Here is a 17,701-nt window from a genome sequence, read left to right on the forward strand (position 1 = left end):
TTATGCAGTTTTTGAAGGAAAACCTTATGGTTCTTTTTAGCATTTTAAATTCGTTGCTCCTCTTAAGCAGATTTTCACGATTTATCAATCCAGTTCTTAGCTGAAGAATTATGCTTCCATTGATATATCCTTTAGAAACAAACACGTAATGAATGGCTAAAGCCTTATAAAATCAGCTGCAGATGGCAGATATCTTGAACTTGACTTAACTGGGTTATCCCACAGACTAATTCAAATGAATTATCTTTTATTCTAGAATAAAACCTCATGTTTCCTAGCACTATAAGTATGGACTTTTGTTGGTTTGTTTGCCATTGTTGAGCACATTTTCTGTTTTAATCAGATTTCTTTTTTAATACTAAGAAGTAATCTAACATACAAATCTGAGCTTCACTGAATAAATTTTGCTTCTAATTTATTTTATATGATGCTGAAACTTTTCATCTTAAATTATAATGTGTCGATACTTTCAGTCTGATGGGCATGGGAAGTTGTATAGCTAACCCTCAGCTACCCATGTAATACCCTTGTTACCTGTCTGGGCCCCAGGTTCCTTGTGGAGAAGCACTGGTATAAGCAGTGGGAGGCATACGTGCAGGGAGGGGACCAGGACTCCAGCACCTTTCCTGGCTGCATCAACAATGCCGCACTCTTTCAAGGTACAAGGCCTCTGCCTCCTCCTCATCTCAGCCCTGGAGTTCTTTTCCCTTCCATCCCTACAGATGATCATAAGCCTATTCTGTGTGCTAGGTCACTGGTGGGGTGGCCAGAATTATTTGTCAGTTTCCTTTGCTAATTCTTCCTCTGCCATCTCCACCCCCGCCCCACAGATGAGATAAACTGGCGCCTCAAGGAAGGACTGGTGGAAGGCGAGGATTATGTGCTGCTCCCAGCAGCTGCTTGGCATTACCTGGTCAGCTGGTATGGTCTAGAGCATGGCCAGCCACCCATTGAACGCAAGGTATAGTGGATGGGGAGGGTGCATGGTGGGGAGTGGGTAGTAAGAAAGCCTTGTAGGCCCAGCATGGGTCCAGATCCTTGTATGCTGGGTAGGTACACATATGTCTGCTCTCTTCCCCCTCCTAGTTCATCATACAGGTATCTTTGTGTGTCTGCTGTGTGTGTTCCCCTGTGTGGCTCCCTTTACAGACCATTGTATATGTGTGTGTGTATGCTATGTGTGTAAAGCAGAGTGTGTGCTCCTCTTAGCTTAGAGGTCATAGCGCCGTGTCTGTGTGGGTACACCTGTGTCTGCACCCCTCTACCCTTACAGGTCATAGAGCTGCCCAACATCCAGAAAGTCGAAGTGTACCCAGTAGAACTGCTGCTTGTCCGGCACAATGATTTGGGCAAATCTCACACTGTTCAGTTCAGCCATACCGATTCTATTGGTGAGTCTGAGGGTCACAGAATGGGTTGGTGTTCCTAGCTACTGGTCCCAGCTCAGTGACTTGAGGATGCATACAGTTAAGCTGTAGCTGACTGAGAAGGCACTGGTCAGACTTTGGAAGACCCAGAAGGCATTGGCTAAATTGGGTGGAGGCACTGAGGGGATCTCCTAGAGTCCTGAGGGTATGTGAGCTACAATCCAGTGGCTTACATGGTGTGGCAGAGTGTATTTGCTGGAAGTCTCCAGTCTGGAGTTGTGGGCCAGTCATTTGGAGACTGAGGACACAGGTGTTGGGCAAGCATGTGAGGTCTGTAGGGATGTCAGGTATGCCCAGATGAATCGATCATTTTGGGTCTCACAAAGATCTTGAATGCACTCCATCACCCTGCACAGGCCTGGTATTGCGCACAGCTCGGGAGCGGTTTCTGGTGGAGCCCCAGGAAGATACGCGGCTTTGGGCCAAGAACTCAGAAGGCTCTTTGGATAGGTTGTATGACACACACATTACGGTTCTTGATGCGGCCCTTGAGACTGGGCAGGTAAGGATGGGGAGGGCTTTTCTGTTCAGGTGGACTGGCAGATAGATTCATCTGGCAGTACTCAGGTTGGGGGAAATTAAGGCTAGGTACCCATAATGTTCTCCATTTAATACTTTTTCTTCTTTCTCTTTCTCCAACCCAGTTGATCATCATGGAGACCCGCAAGAAAGATGGCACTTGGCCCAGCGCACAGCTGCATGTCATGTGAGCCCTTGGGGTATCTGGTCCAGAGCGGGGGCGTCCCACAGTAGGCAAAATGATTTAGCCCATGAGCACATTGCACTCCCATGCAGCAGGCCCTCAGCTGACAGTTTCTCATCCAACCCCAGGAACAACAACATGTCGGAAGAGGATGAGGACTTCAAGGGCCAGCCAGGCATCTGTGGCCTCACCAATCTGGGCAACACGTGCTTCATGAACTCAGCCCTGCAGGTTGGGCCATTATAGTTGTGTCTGGCACAGCCACGGGGTTGGGCTTTGAGAGCTAAGGATTGGGGACAGAGCTGGGGTCCTAAGGGGACTACAGGGCAAGGGGTCAGGCTGAAAGCTAAGGCCCCACAAGTCTGAAATGACACGTCCACATTCATTCCTGAACTATCAGCCTCTTCTTCCAGCTTGTCCTTGTTTTCCCTCTTCTCTCCCCTGCTCTCATGTTCTTCCTTCTCGTGAAATCCTAATGCCTTCTCTCCCTTACTCTCCTGCTCCTCTCTCTCCTCCCTTCCCCTTCCCTCCCATTTTCCTCTCTCTTCCCTCCTGGCTTCTTTTTCTGTATCCTCACTTTGAACCTTCTGTCTCCCCTCTGCCTCATTCACCTGACCCCTGGCCCCTGCAGTGCCTCAGCAATGTGCCACAGCTCACCGAGTACTTCCTCAACAACTGCTACCTGGAGGAGCTCAACTTCCGCAACCCACTGGGCATGAAGGGTGAGATTGCAGAGGCCTATGCAGACCTGGTGAAGCAGGCGTGGTCTGGCCACCACCGCTCCATCGTGCCACATGTGTTCAAGGTGTGGCTCAACCCTGGGCATCCCCGACCCCCTACTTCTCTTGGCTCTCCTGACTCCCTCTCACTCTGATGACCCTGCCCATCTTCTTAGAACAAGGTCGGCCATTTTGCGTCCCAATTTCTGGGCTACCAGCAGCATGACTCTCAGGAGTTGCTGTCATTCCTCCTGGACGGGCTGCATGAGGACCTTAATCGGGTGAAGAAGAAGGAGTATGTGGAGCTGTGTGATGCTGCTGGGCGGCCGGATCAGGTAGGCTGCCCCCGCATTTGCAGTCCCATTAACACCACTAAGGCCTCTGCCTCGGGGATTTTCTGGCCTCCCTGGGATACTAACACAGCACCATTTTCTGTTAAGTTCCTCTACCCTGACGTCAACTCCAGCTTCACTCCTAACCTTAGCTCCAATACCATATCTGCCGCCACACTCAACCCAGAGTGAACCCCAGCCCAGTCTCATGCCCTAAATACCCCCAGTCTTGACCGTGAACATAGTCTCCGTGTATCCCTAGCTGGAGCTCTGCCTCTGGACTTTAGCAGTGGCCTTCCCCTTCACCCCATTTGAATGCAGCCCAAGGCATGATTTCCTCCTACCCTGGGCAAGCCCCACCACCCACCATGACACTATCAACAGGAGGTGGCACAGGAGGCGTGGCAAAACCACAAACGGCGGAACGATTCTGTGATCGTGGACACTTTCCATGGCCTCTTCAAGTCCACGCTGGTGTGCCCCGATTGTGGCAACGTATCTGTGACCTTCGACCCCTTCTGCTACCTCAGTGTTCCACTGCCTATCAGCCACAAGAGGGTCTTGGAGGTCTTCTTTATCCCCATGGATCCGCGCCGCAAGCCAGAGCAGGTGTGGGGCAGTGGGGGCCTGGGGACATGATGAGGGACACGTAGAGTTTGATTAGCTGCCATAGCTCAAGGCTTCCTGCATTAACTCACCACAAGCCCTTTTGGTCTTTTGTGGATACTGTTTCTCCCTTAGCACCGGCTCGTGGTCCCCAAGAAAGGCAAGATCTCGGATCTGTGTGTGGCTCTGTCCAAACACACTGGCATCTCGCCAGAGAGGGTGAGACTGCAGAAGGAGGCTGGATGGGATTCTGGGGCAAGGAGGCAGGAGGGCCTGGAGAGGCCATGCAGACTAACAGCCCCCTCTCCGTATCCCATTCCTAGATGATGGTGGCTGATGTCTTCAGTCACCGCTTCTATAAGCTCTATCAGCTGGAGGAGCCTCTGAGCAGCATCTTGGACCGCGATGATATCTTCGTGTGAGTGGGGATGACGTGGAGATGGCAGTCCCTTAGGAACTTGGTCCACTTCCTTTTGTATGGTCCTGCCTTAACCACCTTCTCTCTTCCCTGCTCTGCCTCATTCACTGGGCACCTGCCCTGCGCAGAGCTTCAGCCACGTGCCTTGGGAGGCTGAGGCAGGAGAATGGCATGAACTCGAGGGGCGGAGTTTGCAGTGAGCCGAGATCATGCCACTGCACTCCAGCCTGGGCAACAGGGTGAAACTCCATCTCAAAAAGAAAGAAAGAAAGAAAGAAAGAAAGAAATACTTTCAGGCTGTGAGGATGAGTGGGTGGGGCAGCCACGGCAGAGTTAGGGAGTCTCTGGGGGCCCTGATCAGGTGTGCCTGCTCTCCACCCCCCACAGCTATGAGGTGTCAGGTCGCATTGAGGCCATCGAGGGCTCGAGAGAGGACATCGTGGTTCCTGTCTACCTGCGGGAACGCACCCCTGCCCGTGACTACAACAATTCCTACTATGGCCTGATGCTTTTTGGGCACCCCCTCCTGGTATCAGTGCCCCGGGACCGCTTCACCTGGGAGGGCCTGTATAACGTCCTGATGTACCGGCTCTCGTAAGTGTCCTCTTCCCCAGGGGCGGGGGTGGTGGGGTCTGAACTCCAACTTGGGTGTTTAGCTGCTTGTTTGACACCTCCCCTGCAACAAACGAAAGACAGTCCAAACTTTACACGGACATAGAAGAACTTGTAGGGTTTTTTCTGTCTCTAGATCTCTGGCTTTGCTACTGCCTCTCTTGGGTGCTAGGGATACAGAGGTGAACAAGATGCACAAAACACAGACAACTTCATCTTGTCTTCAGTTGTCTCTCCTGGGGTCAGTTGTCCTTCCTGGGAGAGTCTTGGTCTTTTGTCTTTTTGCTGACAAATTTTCATTGTGCCAAAAATCTACAGTCTTTACCGTGGCACACAAAACATTGTGTTATCAGAATTCTAGCCCCTCATCTTGCACTCAGAAGTCACTCCTTAGAGGCCTTCCCTGATGGGAAGTTACAGCTGGCATGTGCCTGTCTAGCAGTGGCTTATTAGACTAAAAGTCCGCGTTCCACACACTTTTTTTTTTTTTGAGATGGAGTCTTGCTCTGTTGCCCAGGCTGGAGTGCAGTGGCACAGTCTGGTTCACTGCAACCTCCATCTCCTGGATTCAAGCAATTCTCCTGCCTCAGCCTCCCAAATAGCTGAGATTACAGCCGTGCGCCACCACGCCCAGCTAATCACACTCCACACCGCTGACTGGGACACAAGTTCCTTTATTCTCAGGCCACTGCTGACAGCCTTGGCCTCTTCGTGCATTTATGCATCACCCTCTCAGCCCTCTCACACCTCAAATTCAGAATGGTTTACGTGTGGGTCTACCAATGGCTTCCCATTATCATCTAAGTAAAATCCTGGGCTCTATCCCCACTGTCCTTGTACCCCTGTCTTGGGAGTCTCCTCTGCTCTGTTGCAGACGCTATGTGACCAAACCCAACTCAGATGATGAGGACGATGGGGATGAGAAAGGTGAGGGGGCTAACAGTCAGTGGGCGGGGGCTCTGGGTTAGGTCTGACCCACACGGGGTTCGTCTAGGTGTGCATTGCAGCTTAGCACTTGAGGCTCACACCTTCCCATCTCTCACATCCTCCTGTCCTAGAAGATGACGAAGAGGATAAAGATGACATCCCTGGGCCCTCAACTGGGGGCAGCCTCCGAGACCCTGAGCCAGAGCAGGCTGGGCCCAGCTCTGGAGTCACCAACAGGTGCCCATTCCTCCTGGACAATTGCCTTGGCACATCTCAGTGGCCCCCAAGGCGACGGCGCAAGCAGCTATTCACCCTGCAGACGGTGAACTCCAATGGGACCAGTGACCGCACAACCTCCCCTGAAGAAGTCCATGGTATTCTCCTTTGGCTATCAGCGAGGGCTGGGGAGGCCGGAGGGGAGATTTCCTGGCAGCAGGAACCATGACCATCTCTCCCTCGCCCCCAGCCCAGCCATACATTGCTATTGACTGGGAGCCAGAGATGAAGAAGCGTTACTATGACGAGGTAGAGGCTGAGGTAAATGAGATCCCAGGGATGGGGGGTACTTTCAGCTCTTGCCCCTCAACTCGTCGTACGTCCTCCCCACAACTCCTCTAGCTGGGAACAGAGCCAAGAGATCCAGGTCGAGCCTGGTCTTGGGGCCTGAACACCTACTGAGAGCTCCAGGGCCTGAGGTTCCTAGCTTCAAAGTCGGTGCTCTGACCCACTCGGTGTGTGTCTCCCCTCCTGGGCCCCTACTCCCCATTTCTCCACCCGTCCTCACACCCGGCCACCTGGCCGTCTGCTCACCCAACCCTAGGGCTACGTGAAGCATGACTGCGTTGGGTACGTGATGAAGAAGGCTCCCGTGCGGCTGCAGGAGTGCATTGAGCTCTTCACCACTGTGGAGACCCTGGAGAAGGAAAACCCCTGGTGAGGGCCAGAGCGGGGCCTGTGTGTGGGGGTTTCATTGGATGGCACTACTATATTTAGCTTTTTTATTGTTTTTTTTTCCGAGACAGAATCTGGCTCTGTCACCCAGACTGAAGTGCAGTGGCGCAATCTCGGCTCGCTGCAACCTCTGCCTCCCAGGATCAAGCAATTCTCCTGCCTAAGCCTCCTGAGTAGCTGGGATTATAGGCACCCGTTACCATGCCTGGCTAGTTTTTGTATTTTTAGTAGAAACAGGTTTCGCCATGTTGGCCAGTCTGGTCTCGAACTCCTGATCTCAGGTGATCTTGTCTTCATCTTGTCTTCAGTTGTCTCTTCCAAAGTGCTGGACACTTCCAAAGTGCTGGAATTACAGGCGTGAGCCACCGCATCCGGCCTATATTTAGCTTTTTAAATATATCTCTCTCCTCCCTCCTCCATGCTCAAACCTTTCTTGCTACCCTGGCCACCGATCCCCTGAGCAGACTCCTACCCCAGAGCCTTGACCTGGGCTGTTCCTTCTCCGGGAATGTTGTTTCCCAATGATCTATAGGACTTCACTCCTTATGATGCTCAGGTCTCCGATCAAACATGACCTCATCAGAGAGACCTCCTCTGACTACCCTGTTAAAAATCACCCTTCCCCACCATCCCCCTCCATCCCCTCTCTGTGCTCTTTTCTTCCTAGCCAAGCATTACTTTCTAGCTCTGCGATGCCACTTGATGTCATGTCTTCTATCCCCTTTTGTGTTATTTGTCATCGTTACAGTCAACTCCTTGAGGGTGAAGACTTAAGTTCACTGTGTGTTGCTTCTACCTGTTTATAATAGTGTTGAGTGTTCGGTTCATGCTCAGTAGGCACTTGCAGAATAAACAAAAAGAGAACCAAAACCATACTCTCTAGTCTCAGAAATAAGAGCAGCATGTCCGTGGAGCAGAAATGGAACAAAAATACAAAATAGTTCCAAAGGGTTAAGCAATCAATAAATACTGCTGAATGAATGAATGACTAAAATATGAAGAGAGGAAACTAGAAGGATAGAGGTGGGCTCTAAAATAAGACTAGCATCTCATGGAGCAGAAATCAAACAAAAATGCAAACAGTAGTATGAGCGCATATAGAAAAGACAATCAGTAAGCACTTGACGAGTGAGTGAAAGGATTTTAACAGGAACAGAGCAAACGAGAATACTTGATGGGCTAATAGTAAGAGCAGTGTCTCTGTGAGCCAGACATGGCACATGAGAGGCAGTACAAAGGGCACACAGTAGGTGCTCAGAAAGTCTGTTTTGTCTGGGCATGCTGGCTCATGCCTGTCATCCCGGCACTTTGGGAGGCCGAGACAGGTGGATCACCTGAGGTCAGCCTGACCAACATGGCGAAACCCTGTCTCTATTAAAAATACAAGAATTAGTCGAGCATGGTGGTGCATGCCTGTAATTCCAGCTACTCGGGAGGCTAAGGCAGGAGAATCCCTTGAACTCAGGAGGAGGAGGCTGCAGTGATCCAAGATCGCGCCACTGTACTCCAGCCTGGGCAACAGAGCGAGTCTCTGTCTCAAAGAAAAAGTCCATTTGCTGACTTGGGCTCTGTCTGTAGGTACTGCCCCTCCTGCAAGCAGCACCAGCTGGCCACCAAGAAGCTGGACCTGTGGATGCTGCCGGAGATTCTCATCATCCACCTGAAACGCTTTTCCTACACCAAGTTCTCCCGAGAGAAGCTGGACACCCTCGTGGAGTTTCCTATCCGGTCAGGGGCCAGGGAGAGGATGGCTGGGGAAGGCAGGGAAAGGAGGGGTATACCAGTATTAACCCTTTCCCCACCCACAGGGACCTGGACTTCTCTGAGTTTGTCATCCAGCCACAGAATGAGTTGAATCCAGAGCTGTACAAATACGACCTCATCGCGGTTTCCAACCATTATGGGGGCATGCGTGATGGACACTGTATGTGCCAGGCTGTGGGTGGGGCCTGCCGTGGGGGGCGATCAGGACACTGTATGTGCCAGGCTGTGGGTGGGGCCTGCTGGGGGGTGATCAGGACCTTCCCAGTGAGTGACTAGGGATGTGAGTCAGTGGTGAGGTTATCGTGGTGGGAGGAGTGACAGAGTGAATCTGGACACTTCTGAGAGGCAGGAAGGGTGGATGAGGATAACTGTTCCTCCCTTTCAGACACAACATTTGCCTGCAATAAGGACAGCGGCCAGTGGCACTACTTTGATGACAACAGTGTCTCCCCTGTGAATGAGAATCAGATTGAGGTGTGACTTCCATCCTCCCTCGTCCCCTTCTTCCCTTCTGACTCCACCTTCCCACCCCTACAATCCACACTGACTCCTGTCCTCTCCCCACAGTCCAAGGCAGCCTATGTCCTCTTCTACCAACGCCAGGACGTGGCGCGACGCCTGCTGTCCCCAGCCGGCTCATCTGGCGCCCCAGCCTCCCCTGCCTGCAGCTCCCCACCCAGCTCTGAGTTCATGGATGTTAATTGAGAGCCCTGGGTCCTGCCACAGAAAAAAAAGCTCTCTCTGCAATCTCGCTTCTCGTGTCCGCCCCTCTTCTCTTATTCGTGTTAGGTGCCCCCGCCAGACATTGCAGGCTTAGTCGTGGCTACTGTTTTCCTGTGCCGCTGCATCGCTCTCTCCCAGGAAAGAACAGGTCGTGTCTCCTCCTGGCAGTGCGCGCCCCGCCTGTGTTTGCCCTTCCAGCAGTTGACCCTCCCTTGTAGTCTTTATTTATGGTCGTGCCCTTCCCTCTCCTCAGCCCGAAGTGTTCTGCGTGGGTGGTGATGGGGGTTCACCTGAACACAGAGTGTATTTTCTTATTGAGGACCTGTACCTTCTGCTGTCTGTGTGTATATATAAAGCGCCAGTCTGCTCCCCACTCAGCAGTGTGGTTTTTTCCTCCGTGGACTTAACTAAGCACCAGTTTTGTGCCTGTGTTCTGTGTTCTTATCAAAGGCCAGGTGTGTGATGGGTGCAGCTCTGAGTGATTAGTGAGCACCAGCTGTGGGCTGGGTGCTGCTGTTCTAAGTGCTTTGAAAGCACCCTCTGTGTGCCAGGCACGATTCCAAGCACCAATGGCATGCCTAGTTTTTTCCAAAACATTTTCCAAATACTGATACGTAATCCTCACAACAATCTCATGCAAGAGTTGTCATCGCCAGTTTCGGATGGGGATACTGAGGTACAGAGGTCACAGAATTGCTCACGGCCTGTCAGGAGGTCAGTATACCTCATGTGCTGCCCTAGAGTCGGTGCCTGGAGGGGGTGCTTGGCTTGTCTGGACCCAGGACTGCTACTTAATCTGCAGACATGAGCTGCCCTACAGGCAATGTGGAAATGGAGCACGTGGAACAGATGCATCCATGTGGGCAAATTTGTGGTTTGGGAACATAAAAATACTCTCAGGCCAGGTGCCACCTGTTATCTGAACACTTTGGGAGGCCAAGGCAGGAAGATCACTTGGGCCCTGGACGTTGAGGTTGCAGTGAGCTATGATCGTGCCACTGCACTCCAGTCTGGGCCACAGAGTAAGACCCCGTCTCAGAAAAAAAAGGATGCTATTCCCCAGATCACCTCACAGACCCCAGTAGTGACCTCTGAGATTTTTGTCCCCCTGAGACCTCCTTTGGAGATGGTACATGCACTTGGCAGACCAGCCAACCTGCCAGGACAAATGTGCTGTGTATGTGTGGCCCCTGTTGTCAGCCCCCTCTCCCATCATGACCCCAGCTCCCACACCAGACAGGTTCCCTCCAACCTCACCCCAGACGACACTGAACACCTGCCCCAGGATCGACATAAATTAGCCATCCAACGCCTCACACTGATGGATGAAGGGAATCCTGATCGGTGGCAGCTGAGGGACCATTCCCATGGTCAGGGCCTCAACACTCCGTCCAGCCTTCTGCCTTTGCACTGGGTCTGGGCGTACCCACTGTGAGGGTCACTCAGCCCCAGCATTGCCACCCACAAACCTCCCAGTCACTCTGCTGACACAGGCAGGAATCAAGGCAGTTGCTGTGAGGAGCCCAGCTCAAACTGACTTAGCAAAAGTAAGAACAGAAATACTAGTTTCAGGTATGACTGGATCCAGGAACTCAAAAGCTGTCATCGAAGGCTCATGAAGACCCTATGACTGAAGCACTACAATCAGTCACCCCATTTTGCAGATAAGGAAGCAGGCATAAAGAGCTAGGTGAGAATGGGCTCTAAGGGCTGGGCACAGTGGCTCACACCTGTAATGCCAGCACTTTGGCAAGCCGAGGTGGGTGGATCACCTGAGGTCAGGAGTTCGAGACCAGCCTGGCCAGCATGGCAAAACCCCATCTCTACTAAAAATACAAAAGTTACCCAGGCATGGTGGCACACGCCTGTAATCCCAGCCACTCAGGAGGCTGAGGCAGGACAATTGCTTGAACCCAGGAGGCGGAGGCTGCAGTGATCCGAGATTGCGCCACTGCACTCCAGCCTGGGTGAGAGTGAGACTCTGTCACAACAAAAACAATGAACTGTAAGTACAGGAATGTCTCCTTACTGGTAATCAGTCCCAGACCAAGCCCACCCAAAGTAAATCCATTTGAAATAACTTCTCTGATCTAACCAGACATCTTGAATCAAGACCTGCCTAAGACTCAGGAGAAATAAGAGACAACTGGCTCACGCCTGTAATCCCAGCATTTTGGGAGGCCGAGGCAGGCAGATTATTTGAGGTCAGGAGTTTGAAACCAGCCTGTCCAACATGGCAAAAACCCATCTCTACTAAAACTACAAAAATTAGCCAGTCATGGTGGCACGTGCCTGTAGTCCCAGCTACTGGGAGGGTGAGGCAGAATTGCTTGAACTGGGGAGGCGGAGGTTGCAGTGAGCTGAGATAGCAACACTGCACTCCAGCCTGGGCAACAGAGCAAGACTCCATCTCACAAAAAACAAACAAACAGACAAACAAAAAACATATCATACTAAAGAACAGAAAACAGGTGGACAAATAGAAAACACATACATAACAATTTGCAAATAAGATCTCTGCTCCCTCCAGTTCAAGGGAGGGAACTGAGAATGAGGCAACTGCTTTGAGACTGACCAAGATTGCCATCGTGCCAGGCAGACAGTGAGGAAGGGCAAGTAAAATGCCACAATACTCCTATTTTGAAGATGGCTTTTTCTTGGTTGGACAGTTGCTGTAAACTTTTGACCATTGTATTAGTCTGTTCTCACACTGCTATAAAAAAATACCTGAGACTGGGTAATTTATAAAGAAAAGAGGCTTAATTGGCTCATGGTTCTGCAGGCTCTACAGGAAGTATGGCTGAAAGGTCTTAGGAAACTTGCAATCACCGTGGAAAGGTGAAGGGGAAGCAGGCACGTCTTACCTGTCCTGGAGCAGGAGGAAGAGAGTGAAGTGGGGAGGTGCCACACACTTTTAAACAACCAGATGTCATGAGAAGTCACTATCGTGAGAACAGCAAGGGAGAAATCTGCCCCCATGATCCAATCACCTACCAGGTCACTCCTCCAACATTGGGGATTGCAATTCTGTATGAGAGTTGAGCAGAGACACAAGTCCAAACCATTATCAACTATTTTCCAGCACTCCGACACAGTTAGCTCTAACAATTCTTGCTTTTTGATGATTCTGTTAAGGAGCCAGAGCCTGGAGCTTCTTAGTCTTTCATTTTGGTGACATCACTCCTCTTTCTTTTTTGTTTGTTTTTGTTTTTTGTTGTTGATGGTTTTTGTTTGTTTGTTTGTTTGTTTGAGACAGAGTCTCACTCTGTTGTCCAGGCTGGAGTGCAGTGGCACAATCTTGGCTAACTGCAAGCTCCGCCTCCCGGGTTCATGCCATTCTGCCTCAGCCTCCCAAGTAGCTGGGACTACAGGTGTGTGCCACCACACCCAGCTAATTTTTTCTTTTTTTTTTCTTTTTTCTTTTTTTTTGGTAATAGAATTTATTCAAATGTGCCTTAATATAGGCGCTGGGGCTTGCCCATGGTGCTCTTGATATATAAGGCCCGGACATTCTGCCGGTTTTTCTTGAGCAATGACACCAAGAAGTTGACAGCCAGGTGAATGTTATACACAAGCTCATCATCTGTCATCTTCACGTGACCAACAGCTACAGCCAGACATAACACCTTCTTCATTTGGAACTTGATTGTGGACTTCACCTCATCCACTTTGGCCACCATGTTTTCGTTGTGTGTGAGCAGGGAAGGGAACTTTCCTGCCTTATTTAGTCCTGGGCCAAGGATTCGTGGAATCTGCTTGATCAGAGACTCTGAGGCCAAAAACGCATCATACTTCTTGGCCAGTTTCTTGACCAGTTTTTTATTCTTGTTGAGTTTTTTCAGCGCCTCGATGTCCATGTGAGGGATATCCACGGCCTTGGCCTCGTCACAGTGCTGCTGGTCCCCCAGGACACACACAGAGAACTTGGGGCGGGGAGTGGACTTAAGCCTGACGGTGCCCGAGAAGCGCTTGTCTTTCTGGGGGTCATAGTTCCTCAAGCTGATCTGCAACTCCACTGTCTCCAGGAACTTGCGGCGCTTGCGCTGGTTCCCGTGCAGGACTTCCCGCACCGCCTCGTATAGGGTGTCGCGAGAGACTTTGCTGCTCATGGCTTCTCACGCCGCTCTAACCGGAAAAGACTGTTTTCTTGTTAATTCACTCAATATGATTTCTACACACAGCAGATCAAAAAAAGTTGTGAGTTCAGCTTTCTCCACTGTTTGGAGGATACAGCTTTAGAGGATATGTACGAAGTTGAGACCATTGGCATTTGGACCTCAGTGGACACTGTGAGGTGCTGCATCATTGTAAGACTGGAGTCCACAGCACTGGAGGAGGAGGATGACAAACATCATCTGTCTAGGCTCAGTCTGGAAGAATTTCTTCAACACTCAGCTGGGGCGCCATCCACAATCTCCTGGAAATGCTCCAACCCTGTAATTATATTCTGCCTCTCAAAATCAGTCTTTGTTTTCTAATTCAATAATGCTCCATTTTATCATGCTCATTTTAGATACTTTCTTCTCTCATTTCAAGAGTTTAAATAACAGACATCTATCACAACTCTAGGAGGAGGTAGGTAAGGCAGAGCAGCGCTTCAGAATTAGGTCCCACCCCCAAAGCCTCTCTCAGCAATCAGGCTAAGACACCCCACAGGCTGTCTCTGCCTCCCCTTTCCCACAACACAATCACCAGCTTCTCCAATGCATGCAATTGGAGCATCGCCTGGCCTGAAGGGCAGCACCACCCCATGGGACCATCCTTGATGATTAGGAAAGAAGAAACTATTTCTGCCAGACTGTCTTTGCAGTTTCGTTTCAGAAACCTCATTTAGTTCTTCAGCTGTTTTAAGCAATGTTTCAGAAGGAAAAACTTTATCATTTACGAGAATCATTTGTTGATGCTCATACATTGCCTTTGGGTGTTACCCCTTCACAGTTGTTATGGGGAGATACAAAAAAAAAAAAAAAAAAAAAACAAAAAAAAACAAAAAACCCAGTAGATTTAGTTCCCCTTATCACTCATTCCATTAATAACCCTTGAGTACTTATTATGTACAAGGCAATGTAGAATATGAACCTATGAATCACATCTAGAATTTGTCTATAAGAAACATGGGCTATAAAAATAGGCTCTGTTTACTAGGCTGATAACAAATCCTTTCTAAAACTCATCCTACATGAGGTGAAATCAATGCAGAGGTCAAGAATCTCAAGTGGTATACAGTCTAGGTGAGGCCATAAAGATGAATCTCAGGATAGACTGCCTTCAACTGAACTAGACATGTTACTGTTAGAATAGTTCCACTGGAGAACTGGTTGTTTAAAAGACATTTCAGGCACAAGTGTTTGGCTGCATAAAGAAAAGAAGACCCCAGATTTAGAGTTACATCTGTTGTAAATGTAGAACAGCTGCATGCGATGTAAGGGTAGTTCACATTCAATCCCCAGGGCACCATTTACATAGACTGGGACATGGCCTGCATTGTGCAGTCTACACAATTGCATGCAATAGCTTTATATGAATGTTTCTGGAAAAAAATACAGACTTTATCTGAAAGGATGATTTATACTTCCTAATTTAACTATTCACATTTTGGGATTTGCTTGGAGCCAAACCAGATTTCTGGCTTTTTGTTGCCAAAGTAGATTTTAGGAAAATCCTGCAAATATGGGTTTGACCAAAGTTTTCTACTCTCAACTTCCTGATAAAATGGTCTAGTCCTCACTTTTAGTAACAATCTCAGCCCCACTATCACTGTAAAGATCCTAACTGGGAAAACTACTTCTGGACCTTTCTCTCCGGTCAGTGATTATGATCTTTTACCTTTTTTCTTTGCAAAACCTTTCTGTTTTCTGGTCTCTGCTTGAAAACTGAAAATATAGTTTATACTATGAGTTGAAGATGTTAATGTGCTTTATAATCACTTCAGATAACATACATGCATTGGACAAATAACTCTTTAACTCCCTGTCCTCAGGTTGTGGTTTTTGGCAAAAGCATTTTTTTTTTTTTTCATAACCTTTGTCTTCTGATCCTCCATTAATCCACACTTTACACCCTCCCTTCCTTACCCTTGGGTCTTTTCTCACTCTGACTTCCCCAGGGCTTCCTCTCAGTACACACCTGTAAGTTTAAGTAATTCCTACTTCATAGTCCTGTAAGTTTAAGTCATTCCTACTTCATAATCCTTCATAATCCTTTGTCCACAGGTTGGATGAAGGTATGGATTGGTAAAAGCAGACAGGAGAATCCGTGATGGCCTTTGGAACTCCAGGTCCTGTGGAGTAGAGGGAGAGGAGTAAAGATGAAGCTAAGGTCTTTGAATGCAGATGGTGTGGAGGTAATACTTCAAGTGCTTTGATGCATTCTCATGAGAGTAAGGTGTAGAAGGTCTCTCGATGACTTCAACTTTGAAATGCAACTTTTCTATCAGATGTGTGTGTACACTCTTTATGCACCTGAATACTCATTTCCCAAAGGAGTCATTAGTCTTTGTCTAAGCCCTAAAGAGGGAGACAAACAATTTTCTTATTTATTTACTTATTTATTTTTTAATTTACTTCAAGTTCTGGATATGTGTGCAGAACGTGCAGGTTTGTTATATAGGTATACATGTGCCATGGCAGTTTGCTGCACCTATTAATCCATCATCTAGGTTTTAAGCCCCGCATGCATTAGGTATTTGTCCTGATGCTCTCCATCCCCATATTCCCCAACCCCCGACAAACCCCAGTGTGTGATGTTCCCCTGTGTCCATGTGTTCTCATTGTCCAACTCCCACTTATAAGTGAGAAAATGCAGTGTTTGGTTTTCTATCCTTGTGACAGTTTGCTTAGACTGATGGTTTCCAGCTTCATCCATGTCCCTGCAAAGGACATGAACTCACCCTTTTTTATGGCTGCATAGTATTCCATGGTGTATATGTGCCACATTTTCTTATGTAGGCATGATTGATGAAGCCATTGGCTGGAGATGGATGATTACCTCAATCTCCAGACCCTCTCCCCTCCCTAGAGGTCCAGGGTGGGGCTGGCAAACAGCCCTCATTTGAAGCCATCTAGGGGCCCTCCAAGAGTCACCTCATTGGCATAAACTCAGGGATGATCATAAACTCAGGGATGATTGAAAGAGGCATGTTATGAACAACAAGATGATCCTGTCACGTCATCATTCAGGAAATTATAAGAGTTTTAAGAGCTCTGTCTCAGGAACCAGGAACAAAGACCAAATGTATACTTACTCTTTTTTTTGAGATGGAGTCTCTGTCACCCAGACTGGAGTGCAGTGGCACGATCTTGGCTCACTGCAAGCTCCGCCTCCGAGGTTCACGCCATTCTCCTGCCTTAGTCTCCCGAGTAGCTGGGACTACAGGCGCCCGCCACTATGCCCACCTAATTTTTTGTATTTTTAGTAGAGACGGGGTTTCACCGCGTTAGCCAGAATGGTCTCGATCTCCTGACTGCCTCAGCCTCTCAAAGTGCTGGGATTACAGACGTGAGCCACCACACCCGGCCTACTTACTCTTTTACCACAATATCACACATAAAGTTATAATAATAGTTGTGTTAATGTCCTTCACTGCTAATCTAACATCCTTGTCAGTTCTGAGTCTGTTTTGATTGATTGATTATTCTCCTCATTATGGGTACTTTTTCCCTTCAAAGGCATTCCTGGGTAATCTTTGCTTGGATCTCAGACATTGTGCATTTTACCTTATCAGTTGCTGGATATTTTTGTATTCCTAAAAGTATCCTGGAGCTTTTGTTCTGGGATGCATTTCATTGTTTCTTTCTTTCTTTCTTGACTGTTGTGAATAGTGCTGCAGTAAGCATGGGAGTGCAGGTATCTCTTCAACATGATTTCATATCCTTTGGATATATACCCAGTAGTGGGTTTGCTGGATCATATGGTGGTTCTACTGTTAACTTTTTGAGGAACCTCCTACACTTTTCCATAATGTCTATACTAATTTACATTCCCACCAACAGCCTGCAAGGGTTCCCTTAATGCCATATCCTCACCAACACTTGTTATCTTTTGCCTTTCTGATAATAGTCATTCCACCAGTAATATCTCATTGTGATTTTGATTTGTATTTCACTGCTGATTAGTGATGTTGAACATTTTTCTCATATACCTGTTGGCCATACATATGTCTTCTTTTGAGAAATGTCTGTTCAGTTTCTTTGCCCTTCTTTTTTTCTTTTTCTTTTTTTCTTTTCTTTTTTTTGAGATGGAGTCTCACTCTGTCGCCCAGGCTGGAGTGTAGTGGCACAATCTTGGCTCACTGCAACCTCTGTCTCCTGGGTTCAAGTGATCCTCCTGCCTCAACCTCCGTAGTAGCTGGTACTACAAGGGTGCACCACCATGCATGGCTAATTTTTTTGTTTTGTTTTGTTTTTGTTTTGTTTTTTGTTTTTGTTTTTTTGAGACAGAGTCTTGCTCTGTCGCCCAGGCTGGAGTGCAGTGGCACAATCTCAGCTCACCGCAACCTCCGCCTCCTGGGTTCACGCCAT

The 17,701-nt window shown here is 48.7% G+C and overlaps 1 protein-coding gene and 1 pseudogene across 3 annotated transcripts in view; one reads left to right on the forward strand and one right to left on the reverse strand.

Moving 5' to 3' along the window:
- The window catches only part of USP11 (ubiquitin specific peptidase 11), a 16,096-nt gene extending 6,541 nt beyond the window's left edge, over positions 1-9,555 (forward strand). The window contains exons 2-21 of one of the 2 annotated variants that reach the window (XM_017863505.1): positions 550-659; positions 831-961; positions 1,274-1,391; positions 1,784-1,929; positions 2,072-2,133; positions 2,259-2,361; positions 2,762-2,935; positions 3,026-3,184; positions 3,566-3,790; positions 3,923-4,006; positions 4,111-4,205; positions 4,593-4,799; positions 5,692-5,744; positions 5,876-6,118; positions 6,211-6,281; positions 6,565-6,677; positions 8,274-8,423; positions 8,504-8,619; positions 8,845-8,933; positions 9,027-9,555. In XM_017863505.1, coding sequence (XP_017718994.1) covers positions 550-659; positions 831-961; positions 1,274-1,391; positions 1,784-1,929; positions 2,072-2,133; positions 2,259-2,361; positions 2,762-2,935; positions 3,026-3,184; positions 3,566-3,790; positions 3,923-4,006; positions 4,111-4,205; positions 4,593-4,799; positions 5,692-5,744; positions 5,876-6,118; positions 6,211-6,281; positions 6,565-6,677; positions 8,274-8,423; positions 8,504-8,619; positions 8,845-8,933; positions 9,027-9,164 — 2,587 coding nt within the window. In that variant the 3' untranslated portion in view covers positions 9,165-9,555. The remainder of the gene's footprint in view (positions 1-549; positions 660-830; positions 962-1,273; positions 1,392-1,783; positions 1,930-2,071; positions 2,134-2,258; positions 2,362-2,761; positions 2,936-3,025; positions 3,185-3,565; positions 3,791-3,922; positions 4,007-4,110; positions 4,206-4,592; positions 4,800-5,691; positions 5,745-5,875; positions 6,119-6,210; positions 6,282-6,564; positions 6,678-8,273; positions 8,424-8,503; positions 8,620-8,844; positions 8,934-9,026) is intronic. The other variant, XM_017863506.1, reaches the window with a different exon arrangement.
- A 3,055-nt stretch (positions 9,556-12,610) lies between these two features.
- Positions 12,611-13,328, reverse strand: LOC108523040 (60S ribosomal protein L10a pseudogene; annotated as a pseudogene). The gene has a single exon (XR_001883678.1). The product of XR_001883678.1 is annotated as a 60S ribosomal protein L10a pseudogene (transcript).
- Between the last annotated feature and the right edge of the window lie 4,373 nt (positions 13,329-17,701).

This window comes from Rhinopithecus bieti, unplaced genomic scaffold (assembly GCF_001698545.2).
Source record: "Rhinopithecus bieti isolate Rb0 unplaced genomic scaffold, ASM169854v2 scaffold_72412, whole genome shotgun sequence".
NCBI lineage: Eukaryota > Metazoa > Chordata > Mammalia > Primates > Cercopithecidae > Rhinopithecus > Rhinopithecus bieti.